The following is a 12488-nucleotide window of genomic DNA, read 5'->3' on the forward strand; positions in this document are numbered from 1 at the left end:
CATTCAAGTCTTGCTCACAATGTATTTGGCCAAACATTGACTCTGTATTTTGAATACTGGTTACTCAGCCTCTTGCCCACTCTGGCACTACCGAACGCATCACCGACAATCTGTGCAGGTGATAACAGGAACTCGGACCTGCTACTACTACCGTGTATCACTACAAAAAGTTACCAGTTAAAACATTAGTTGGAATCTGGGTCTCCATGCCTTTGTTTCTCATGAGGAATAATAAATACTGAAATAATGTCCCTGAAACTCAATTCATTGCTTTAAAAATAAAAAGAGACTATATTCTGTTTAAAAAAGAGAGTGAGACTGGAGATCAGAGGGAAAGAGCCAAACCCGAGAATGCCAGCCTGAGAATGTACCCTAAGAACAGAATTGATGGGGAAGCAGATGAAGTAGAAGGAGCTGTTCTTGGGAACTACATCTCACCCTCCTCTCCAAAAGGAAAGGTTTCTAATTTCCAGGTTTTTCTCCCTCCTTCACCACAGGGCACTGTCGATACCAGAGAGACATCTATTTTGGCATAGATAAAGAATAAGTTTTGATCAACTCCTCAATGCCCAATTTTCCCCCAGTTGAGGGAATGAAAGCCTTCTCTGGACCTTGGATGAACAAGAGTATGGATTTACAAAATGCCTGACTCTATGAGTCAATAAAACTCATTTTGAAAATGATGCCCATGTCCATGATTAACTACACGATGATAATGAGAGAGCAGGGAAGGCATTCAAACACCCACTTCTAAAGTCTTTGTTTTCATGCTCCCTTTCAAAACTCATCTCTTAATTTTTTGTTTTTAACAAGTACGCACATACACAAAACCCTGGCAGAATGAGGAGTTCTACAAGAACGTTTTAAATTCTGGCTATCATGGGAGAAAGCAAAAGACACAGCAGTAATGCACGAGCTTCAGATTCACCTCAGTCCACAGTAAGGCTCTCCCACTTCGCACAGTGATCTGAATGCCACACCGAGGGTCACAGCGTTTCTTTCAATTTCCAGCTTATGTCGCTATGTGTTGCCACCTTGATGCTATTTAGACAGTTTTCTTTTAATGCACAGACAGTGAACTGCTCTCGTTTAAACAGGCTTTTATTTGACAAGAGTACGTTCTCTCAGATCTGAAGCTCTAGTAACTGGGTTACAAATGTATCACGCTCTGCTATAATCAACCATGTTGTAAATTTGAGCAACACTACATACACCCAGACATTCGAAGAAAAAATGCACAGAAAGAATCTATTAGGGTCACATAGCTCAAAACGTTCAAAAGCAAAACTGTTTTCTGCCTAACAGCTAAGGAAAGAGAGCTTTGAATTTCAGCTTGCAAGCGTAATGATTTTCTGGTTTAAACATTTAACTGCATGCTGCCGCTGTATCCTTGCTGAGCCTCAGAATGAAAGCTAAAAAACTATGAGCCCTACTGCATGGTCTTTGTTTCCAGCGATGTTCCTATGAGAAAACCTTATTAATGAGCTTGCAAACGAGCACCCAACAGGGAAGTGTCACAAACAAGAGCAGCTAATGCCCCAGAAAATCAAATAACTGAACACTTGGCTGACTGTGGTGCCTTTCATATTTATAATAAAAAGGGGGGAGGGGGGACTTTAATTCACTAATTCTGAAGGGGTCAACACCTTGCTGAACAAAACAGCTCATTTATTTATGTTCAGAAATCTCCAGATGATAAATTACATTGATGTTAATCACTTCAATGCATACTACACAATTAATATCTGTACTCACTAAAAATTTAAGAATTATTAAAAGTATGACAGCATACACATCTGGCTGATTTTTCACATAATTGGGCACAACAATTTCTCCTGGTACCACAAATAAGGGTTCTAACAAAAAACACTGCGCAGTTCTGTGTTCAATTAATTAGGACTTAAATCCACAAGACAAAAGCAATTCCAAGCTGCAGTTCGAGCCTTGTCTTCTATGTAGTATGTTAGTACTATACTCATTTATGTCTCCCCTCCTTTTCCTGTCACATTTAAAGTAAGATACTTAATGGCATGCAATGCCGATTTTCATTATTTCATTTCTTTTTAAAAAATGGTATTTTTAAGAGGACATGATTTATACAGAATTCAAATCCATTATGTGTCATTTAACCTTGTTCACATCCTCTTAGATGAGATAAAAGAGGCTTCCATAAGCCTTCATGTGGCAGAACAGGCCAAGTGAGGATACTTACTGTTATTCCTATCAGGTGCCATTGGCCCCCACGGTAACCTTATTCTCCCAGGGGAGAACGATTCTTAATCTGAGTTTATGGGTGAACCCAGTATTTCCTGGTGGTAAGTTAGTATTTATCACTGATGATATAAGAAATCTTTTTAGGTGGCAAATAAAAAACATTTAAAACTTAATACTTGTACATTTATTTTGTTGTACATTTATTTCATTTAACTTATTTTATTAGACAGACATAACAAGTAAAACTTGTAATTTTATAGATTTTTTAACGTAGGTTTTGGGTAGGCTGAAGCAATAAAGCAGCCTAAAGATAAATTCTAAGCTCTGGCTGGTGTGGCTCAGTGGACAGAGCATGGGCCTGCAAACCAAAGGGTCACCAGTTTGATTCTCAGTCAGGGCACATGCCTGGGTTGGGGGCCAGGTCCTCAGTATAGGGCATGCGAGAGGCAACCACACACTGATATTTCTCTCCCTCTTTCTCCTTCCCTTTCACTATTAATAAATAAATAGATAGACAGATAGATACTTTTATTAAGAAAAGACAAATTTCAAATAGGATATGAACATAGATAACCTGTTGATATGGTAAAATGTGTGAAAGTGGCCCTCAAACAACTGAAGTTGAGAAAACTCTTTAGGGTCGACAGACTTCAATTGTGAGCAAAATTGTGACTGTGATTTTGTCAATTTTTTCCAGGTCTATAGCTATCCAAGGATTTTTAAAGGGATCAGTGATCCCAAAAAGGTTAAGAAGGGTTTGAGCCAATTAATAAGTAATGGTCTAATGTTACTCCTCACGGGGGATCCAAAATAATTCAACATCCATGCAGACTGGCTACTGGATCTCATGCATTAAAGTATCTCTTCCTTGTTCACGGCCATCAGACACGGCAAGGCTCATCTGCAGAGAGAGGACTCTCACGGCGAGAGTGGAGTTGAACCACCACCACTGGCCGGTAACTGATGAAGCTTTGAGCGGCTTAGGCATAAGGCCTTTGTTATGTACAGCTGCTGGTGGTTGGGAGGAGTACAGCTGGTAGGTAATCATGTACAGAATTTCAGTTGTGTTTGAAGAAGCTACTTAAGGACTTCCTGGCTGACTCAGCAAAGGTCTCCATACTGCTTTAGGAAGGGAGTAGTGAACCATCAGGTGACTTTCTTGAGCACGGAGGGTTTCATTTAGGATGCCAAACCAGACTCTAAATTCCATTCAGATTAATACAATGCTTTGTGATTCTTAATTTTCTTTTGCACGAAGACTTTTTAAAATATACATTCCAAAATATGGAGTATCAAGTATAAAATGTTTGCTTGGCTTATAGCGGATGTAAAAACAGTCACAGAAAAAAAGATGCCATGTTAGACTTAAAAATGATCAATGGGTGTGTCTTCATTTTTGGAAGGCATTAGAGTCACTTTCCTGCAGTTAAGGGCTAGCAGTACTTTGTAAGACTGAAGTACAATGGATTCAGATGCGGTGCTCTATTCCTTTTCTTAAGGGGCAAATGCCACTTGAATCTATGGACTACAGAACACACTGTTTATAAATATCATGATCAAGTCTTCCAAGGGGTAGGAGATAAAGTGCTTGAAATACTTTACATTTGGGAGTGAGAGTAATTTTGTAGGTGGGCGGGGCTATACTCGACTTAGAAGACACTCTGGGAAGCTACTAAAAGAATTTAGGGGTGGGAACTGGGTGAATAGCTACTCAGGTCTCACAAAGGAGCTAATTTATTATAAAAGCTAATGGGCCCCTACAAGGGAAGTTAATGGATATTAAGTTTGCTTAAATGAATTACATATTAACAAAGTCAAAAGAAATCTACTATCTGCCAATTTAGATAATATCTGATCATTTATGTTTTCCCATTATAGGGACATTACACCACAATAGTTTTAGTGATATGAAAATTATAAGCATGATGCCCATAATGAAGCTACATAATGAAGTAGATGAAATGAATTAAGAAGAAAAACCTGCATTATGTAATGTTAAATTGAGCCAAGCTCACAGAGTAAGAAAAGCTTGGAATGGGATTATGGTCTCTTAGAAGAAAGTTTTTACAACTTTCCTCATTCCTTGTTTTGCTCAATTTAAACACGTGACAAATACTGGAATAGGTTGAATGGTGGCCCCCGTAAGATACACTCACTTCCTAACCCCTGGAAGCTTCCTAATCCCTGGTGGCCGTATTGGAAAAGGGGTCTTTGCAGATGTAACTACGTTAAAGATCTTGAAAGTAGGGACATTCTGGATTGATCTAGGTGGGCCCTAAATCCAACGACAAGTGTCCTTAAAGGAGACAAAAAGGAGAAAGCCATGTCAAGATGGAGACAGAAACTGGGGTGAAGTGGCCACAACATGAGGAACTCCTGGAGCCACCAGGAGCCAGAAGAGGGAGGGAGGCCCTCTCCCGGGTCTTTAGGAGAGAGTCCGGCCCCACCCACACCTGGACTCAGACTTCTGTCTCCAGAACTGTGAGAAAACACCTATCTGTTATTTGAGGTCACTGAGTTTGCGGTCATCTGTGACAGCAACCCTGGGAATAACAGAAGAATCCCCCCTATCGTTGCCATCCAACCAAAGTCGTGTAATGTTTTCATCGTGTGTACGCAGATATCCCCTGGAACCTACGAGAGGCCAAGTCACAGAAGCCTTTTGATAAAAAGTGAGCAGTGCCTTCTTAGACACACCCTTGGTGCAAAGATGATTTTGTGCAAAAGGGATATATTTTTCACAAGTAGGAGAGTCCCGAAGGGAAGGGGAAGAGAACATCTTTTGTCCACAGGGCACAGTGAGGAGATAACCTCACTCACCACAATGCAGCTTTTATTGATGAAGCCATTGAGACTATGTTGCTGATCCCCCCAAATTTCCCTTTTAAACTCACTGTACAATTTATGCCCCCCAAAAAATGGGAGAATGGGTCACTTATAACAAAATGCTGACGCAGAATGGAAGTACAATCTCTTCTATAAAAAACCTCAGTACTTATGATGGGATTAATAAAGGGGGGCACTACCCTAGATTTTGGAGTTGACACAGAAATCATTGCAATCAATATTCAGAAAATTTAATAAGTCATGTGCTACAGCAGATTAGGATCATTTCAAAGTTTTCTACTCAGGTTAAATCTAGGATTTTCAAAATTCTCACTGGCACTCAGTAATATGATGGTGTTTCAGTAAAATAACTCTGCTTATTTTTCTACTGAGACAACAAGATAAAAATTCTATCTATATTATCTAAAAGCGTGTGTTCCATGAATGGTTTCTGAAATGTTATAAGCAACCCCTACTCTGTGTCCTTGGAACTGAACACTTGGGTCCCGCTACGGTCTGAGTATTTGTGTCCCCCTAGAATTCATGTTTAAACCCCAGTGCCCCGTGTGATATACAGCAGGTGGGGATTGTGGGACGTGCTTATTTAGGTCATGAGGGTGGAGCCCTTGTGAATAAGATTAGTGCCCTTAATGAAGCAGTCCCAGAGAGACGTTTAGCTCTTTACCATGTGAGGACGCAGTGAGAAGGGGCCAGCTGTGAACCAGGAAGAGGGCTTTCACTAGAATACAACTGTGTAGGTGCCCTGATCTTAGACTTCCAGCTTCCAGGACTGTGAGAAACACTTTTCTGTTGTTTATAAGCTACTCATCTACTCAACCTGTGATATTTTCTTACAGCAGCCAGAATGGCCCCAAACAGGCACTCACACTGCACTTCTAGATAGCGCTGGGTCTGCAAGTTCCCGGTGACTGCAGGGTGCTCCACCTGACAGATCACGGGAACGCCGTCGTCCTCCTTGTGCACCTTCAGCATCAGCTGACTCGTCACAGTGTACATGTCGGACCATTCTTCCACCTCCGACTTGCCTGGGGGAGACAACGGTGCCGAGAAATCAGAGTTCAGTGAGGTTCTATTACTCTGTCTTCATGCCCTCCTCTCTCCCACGCTCCCACGTTGTTACTTCAACAAAAAGACGAAAGTCACTTGGGACAGGGATACTCTGTGGGTAGATGACTGAGCAAATGGTCATTTCCCCCTTTTCAATCTTGCAAGGTAGTATTTAAGATATATTTCAACTATACGTAGTATATACCATTTTTATTTAAATGTATTTCATATGTTTCTTCTGTCTTAAAACCCACCACAAAAGGGTAGCTGAAAGTTGAATGTTTTTGACACCTGACTGCTCAAGGCATTGAGGAGGAGGAAAAGAGAGGAGCTTTCCATGCCTGCAGTCACCTGAACTTGGAATGCCCACGGGGCTGACATTTGGTTTAAACATCCCAGGACAGCATCCAAACCCCCAGTGTAATTTCATCAGGAGAGGAGGCATAAACAACCCTACCCCCATCAGCATCAATTAAGTAAGAAAGTAACAAAGTGGATTTACATCACTGAAATTGTAATTGGGATATTTAAACTCTGAAACTTTTGAAAGACCACAAAAAAATGCAGTGGCAGTGGGCACAGCAAAGTAAGCTATAGGCCTCGGGCCAGACGGGAGATGCGTCCAAGAACACCCAGAAAAAGAGGAGGCTTCCGGAGGATGAATAGGCCAAGGCAGCTCCTTTCCTGAACTCAGCACTCCCTGGGACAAGACGAACCATTAATTTTCTTTTAATATTTTGTACTTATTGGTACACATTTAATGGCTCAATTCACTTAGACAGAAAAGTGGAGGGGAAATGAGGAACTCTTTCCTTCCAAAACCATACCTAGCAAATAGGGGATTAAAACAGAGCAAGCATTTTGAAACTTAAGCTGTTATATATAGATTTATCTTTTTTCAGATATAGATTTTTATATCCCCTTTCTAAAAGGACTTATTCTTTTCTTTCTGGCACTCTTCATTTATTTCACAAGCACATACAGAGCATTTACTTTGGCTTTACAAATACTCACTTGTTTCACCTTTGTAAGAACCACATACTGTACATAATATTAATACCCCCATATTAGAGGAAAAAGAGGAACACAGCTAAGATTTCTGTCAAATGACCAGAGGAGTTCAGCCTGTAAGTCCTTTGGGCTGGGGGCCACTGGCAAGGCAGCCTTCTGAAAAGGAAAGAATCGGAATGCTGACTCGCATGAGATTGAGCATTTCTCAGTAGGCTAAGTGAGGAAAAGGGGCAAACAGGGGAGAGGCTGTGTCCTTTAGCCAGTACAATGGGAAAGGTGGCAGATGATTGAGGACCCAGGAATCAAACCTGGGATGGCCTAGCCCAGAGGGAGAGACAATGGGAGTGGGCTGCAGGAGCTGACTGTGCTACCCTCACAACATAAGAACTAACTGGTGAAACGGTCAACTGAATTACAGGTTTCACAAGACGGGTGGTGCCTGCAAGTTCACAAGATCAATTCTTAGCTTTGCACAGCTGCTATTGTAGGAAAGCACATTGTCAACATTGCTGACAGTTCCTTAGATGTTTGGATGACTTGGGCTTCACAATGGTGAAGACCCTGACACGTTTTTCTTAAATATCCAGCATAACAGTCTGGAGTTCTGACCCACCTTGAGCCATAGGGTGAGAGCAACGAGACATGAGGGAATGGCGTGGCCAGCCTGAGCTCAGGGGCAACTCTAACAGGGTTCTTTGGGCCTCAAGAGTTCCAGTGGACAGGTCTAGTTATTTTTGACTATCCGAGTAGAAATCTAGTGACATATATCACCAAAAACCCACAAATCACAGAAGGAGGACATGGATTAGAACAAGAAAATGCTGTTAGGCTTTGTAAGTGATGACAAACCATATCTCAATGAGTATTTATGTTTTGGGGGCACGTGTTGCATTTGCCTTTCATTTCTACCAATGTGTACCTCTGGTGGAATCCGGTACTGAATTAACACTTCAGGACAGACAAGGTCCACCTTACCTTTCAGCTCCTTGTTCCCTTTGAACCATCTGATCGTCGTGGCTGGTTTGCTGGCCATAGCAGTGCAGTTGACCTCGATCTCCTCACCTTCCACGGCAGTGTCTTTCTGGATATCGATCATCAGATTACGCGGTGGGACTATAAATTAAATGTGTGCTCTTTAGACACAGAATCTGTTTCGGGACATATTCTTCTATTCATTAGAAACTAACACCACGGCTATCAAAATACGAGACAAACAGTGGACATTTCTGATGGGAATTTAAAACAAACCAACTGCCACTAGAGGGGAAAAAAGAAACAACGCCATCACCCAATAAAGCGGATCATGCACAGTCACTCGATTCAGAATTTCCACCCAACACGTCCTAAAAGTGACCGGTCTCACACTCCTAAGTTATCAGTGACCAAGTTGTATCAGTATGGATATTAGATTAGTTAAAAATCAGTAATTAAGAAATGACCACAAAGTAGATATGAAAGGAAGAGGAGTACACACAATTCAATTGATCATTCTTACCTAGAAGTCTCTGAAAGAAATATTTCTTCTTAAACTCAACCCTTGGATTTCAATCTTCATATGAAAGATTCCAAAATCAACCAACAAAGATCAAAAACTTAGAGTCCCTTCAAAGAAACACTCACCATAAACATACACAGAAAAATTGTGCCTCAGAACCAGTTCTGTTCAATTAAAATTATTCCTAGAGATTCGGAATATAATGATTACCTCCCCTGGATGGCACAGAATAAAACCCTTCTGCTTATGAAGGTGCAGTGATATAGGAAATGCCATAATACAGTAACACAGTTAATGGTCAGCAACTTCCCATATTCTAACCCTGAATGCTCCCGATGTTGAAAACCAAAGCGAATAAGACTACCAAGTGGTTGCAGGTACTTTTATGTATCAGAATTAAGATAACCCTTCTGCAAATATAGTAAACATATACATAACAAAATTGAATAAAATATTTAGGTGCTAATATGTTGAATATTAAAGTGAGATTATGTAGGAGGAGGATGAAGAAAGAACGTTACCTTTTATGAAACTGAGTTGACAGTGAAACTTCATATAAGGTTGCAAGCTTATATCACGACTGAGCTTCTTGAAATAGAAATCAGTAAGAATACTGAAATAGAAATCAGTAAGAATACTGAATTCAATAGAATGAAGCTAAGAATATGCTCCCTGACCACCATGAATAAGCAAAGACAGTTCTGAGACTTATGATTAATAAGTTTCTCAACTCAGAAGAGAAACAAGAAATTAAATATGTATAAACATGCCATCCTGATGATCAAGTTGAATAATAAATCTGATACTGCTTCAATAAATTATGGGATTAAACCATGTATTTGGGGTTTCCAACTGTTCTAGTCCAATGTGAAGATTCTGCCCACAGGAAGACTTTTACACTGAATTAAAGCAGGTGAAAATACCTGTAGAGAATGATAGAAAACTAAAAGTAAAATGATTTGCAGGTTATGATTCTCAGCAAGGTAGTGTGGTGGTGGTGCATAACTATTACAGCAAAGCAGGCCTCTTCTTTGTTCCCCGTTAAAGAGAAAGATAGCACATCCACTCAGTTGAAGGTGTTGTTAAAGTGATACAACCCAAATGAGTAGTTAAACATGAGGAAAAACTGCCTTAGCTTACATTTTAAGAAAAAAAATAAGCATGAAGAGAGGTAGTCTAATACCCAGTTTGGAGCTGCACTTCTGCCAGCCTTTCAGGAGACACAGAATGGCAGTTACTAAAGTCAAAGGGAGGGCCAGCCCTTTCCTAAACATCACTCCTCCTCACTAGACAACCATCAGGTAGGTTACAGATTTTCACCACACATACCTAGAGAGTTGGTAGGGAATACTGAGAGACTAGACGTTTAGGACCAGGAAATACTATGACTTCTGAATACAGTATAATAGGAATATTAAAAATGTTATATTTACACAAATGTCAGAGGAAAAGGTCATCCAAGCCTAAACATAGTAAGATCTTGGTGACCTATAAGGAACAGAGGTAGAGATAATAAAAAAGAAACTAGTAAGGACTAAAAAACCTAGGAACATCCTCCCCACAAATGTAGACATGAAAGTCAAATAATATCCAGGCAAAAATAAAAATAAAGTGATGAAAATAACTTCTTATGTTGACATATGTACTGACTCCCACTGGAAAGTGTACTTGATGGGAAGGTACTTGAAGTCAGTAAGGGATATTCAAGGAAGGTGGACCCCCTCTGGATATAAAAAAAAGGAAGCAAGCAGTGAAAGCTACTGTAACACAGCTCATTTCCCTGGAAAATGCTACAGAATGAAGTACATCAGGTTCCAGTTTGCATGCATAACTATGGAAAAAACACAGTGAAGGTCACTTTGTGGTGACCTGGGAACATTCTTGATGGGAACAGATCCAGCAGTAAGAGGTTACAGCAGGTATCACTGTCCTGTCTCAACCACATTTAGTCTCAAACTTAGTCTTTGTTAGACTACGACTTAGTCTTTGTTACACTAAATTTGTTTTGTGTGTGTGTGTGTGTGTGTGTGTGTTGCTGGGCATTTTTCCTTCATTTTCTCCTTTTTAAATTCTCTCTGAACTTGAAGACACCTTAGCTTTCCTCACCACCTGCACTAGCTATTCATCTTCAGTAGTATTTCCCAGTGGAGGAAGTCTTTATCCTCTCCATGAGATGGAGATGGTCGTACAGATGACGGCATGTTCTCTCCACATTATCAATATTGTCCGCTGGTAGAAAGTGAGGAATTAGAATGGGGCAGATAGAAATAGGGGCAGAGGAAAACTTACCGATGTCTGTTAGACTTTGTTTAGGGGCTGACCGAGGGGCTGGCAGCGAGTAAGTCCTTATCTGGATTACCTATTGTTCAGTATTATCCATGTTTCTGCTTCCTTTTTTTGCAACAGATACTCAGTTGAACCTTGAACATCACAAGTTTGGACTGTGTGGGTCCACTTATTGCAGATTTTCCCCCAATAAACACTGTAAATATATTTTCTCTTATGATTTTCTTAATAATATTTTCTTTTCTCTGGCTTATCTTGTTATAAGAGTTTATAATATACTTAACATACAAAATATGTGTTAGTAGACTGGTTTGTGTTAAATTTGGGAAGAGCCCAAAGTTACATGTGGGTTTTCGACTATGAGGGGGGTGGGCGCCCCTCACCCCTGTGTTGTTCAAGGGCCGGCTGTACTCTTAAGTTTCCTAACTCTTCAGGATGATTCCCGAAAGAATGCCAATTCCTAGGGTTGTCTTCCTGAGGAGCTGAGGTCGTCTCTAACTTTACAGCTACCGTAAACAGGTGGAAAACTTTGAAAGCGTTGGAAAATATGACCCATGCAGAAAAATAAAAGACTTGTTTATTTTTGAGAAGAGAATCCTGAGAAGTTACTGAAGGATTTTTCCAAGACCAAAAATAGTTTTCTCAAGACTATGACCAATATTTCTGATTTTTAATAAGATTAGAAAAAACAGTCAAGCATAGTAGGAAGGTTTTTGGTTTACAAATGTAAAGTAAAATTTGATAATGTGAATCCCAGTGGTTTATACTGATATTAGTTATAAAGTTGATTTCTCTCAGGTTTTTTTTTTAAGAACAAGAAAGCTTTGGAAAATATAAATGAAATAGGTAATTTAAGTGTATCTTTCTGGAAAAAAGGGGTTGAACAACACATCCCCCTTTTGGTTTATTTTGGTAAAGTTTATTTGGTCTATTAATTCTACTCTATTTTCCCTTGAACTTCACAATGTCTACTCTAATACAAAAGAGGTTAGTAAAGTATGAAAATCCATTTATAAAAATGAATTAAAACTGCTACTAACTAGAGAATATACTTATACATGGTCCACTAAACAGTCACATTTGGTAAAAAGTGCCTGCAGCCATTAATGGCAATAACCAAAGAAGTATCTAAGATAGTGCATAGAGATGAAAGCCTGAATGAAAATTGCAAAGAAAGTAATAGAAAACAGCAAAAAAAAATGTCAAGGTTCTTCTTAGCTAACCTCAAATCCATAAGAGTGCTAATTATAAGCAGTACACCTACAACATTTTTAAAAAATCAGCAATCTCAAGATGAGTCACCTTAATCACAACAAAAGAGGAGCCGAAAAGCCGATCAGGATGTGAAATCTCATTCTAAGACCCTTTAAAATAATTAGTCTCTCCTGTTCTTGGAATTTTAAGAGTGAACACTAATCTGGGAGGACAGGAGTGTAATAATATTAGCTACTATTATCACTAACTACATTAATCTCAAGGCAGTGTATTTTCTCTCTCACGCATCTCCTCTGACGAACAGCAGTATGAAGAGAGTCCCTACACTGTGAATTGGAGAAGGAGATGCATGCAAGTTATAGGAGAGTTTTAC

At 39.8% G+C, this 12488-nt stretch overlaps 1 protein-coding gene across 5 annotated transcripts in view; it reads right to left on the minus strand.

Annotated features, from left to right (window-relative positions):
- CADM1 (cell adhesion molecule 1) overlaps window positions 1-12488 on the minus strand; it is a 387902-nt gene that overhangs the window by 48740 nt on the left and 326674 nt on the right. For all 5 annotated transcript variants that reach the window (XM_037065664.1, XM_037065661.1, XM_037065663.1 and 2 more), the window contains exons 4-5: window positions 8095-8232; window positions 5928-6086 (exon numbers count right to left, since the gene is read on the minus strand). In XM_037065664.1, the coding sequence (XP_036921559.1) occupies window positions 5928-6086; window positions 8095-8232 (297 nt within the window). The remainder of the gene's footprint in view (window positions 1-5927; window positions 6087-8094; window positions 8233-12488) is intronic.

This window comes from Sturnira hondurensis, unplaced genomic scaffold, assembly GCF_014824575.4.
Source record: "Sturnira hondurensis isolate 20B ecotype Veracruz unplaced genomic scaffold, ASM1482457v3 Scaffold0015793, whole genome shotgun sequence".
Lineage (NCBI taxonomy): Eukaryota > Metazoa > Chordata > Mammalia > Chiroptera > Phyllostomidae > Sturnira > Sturnira hondurensis.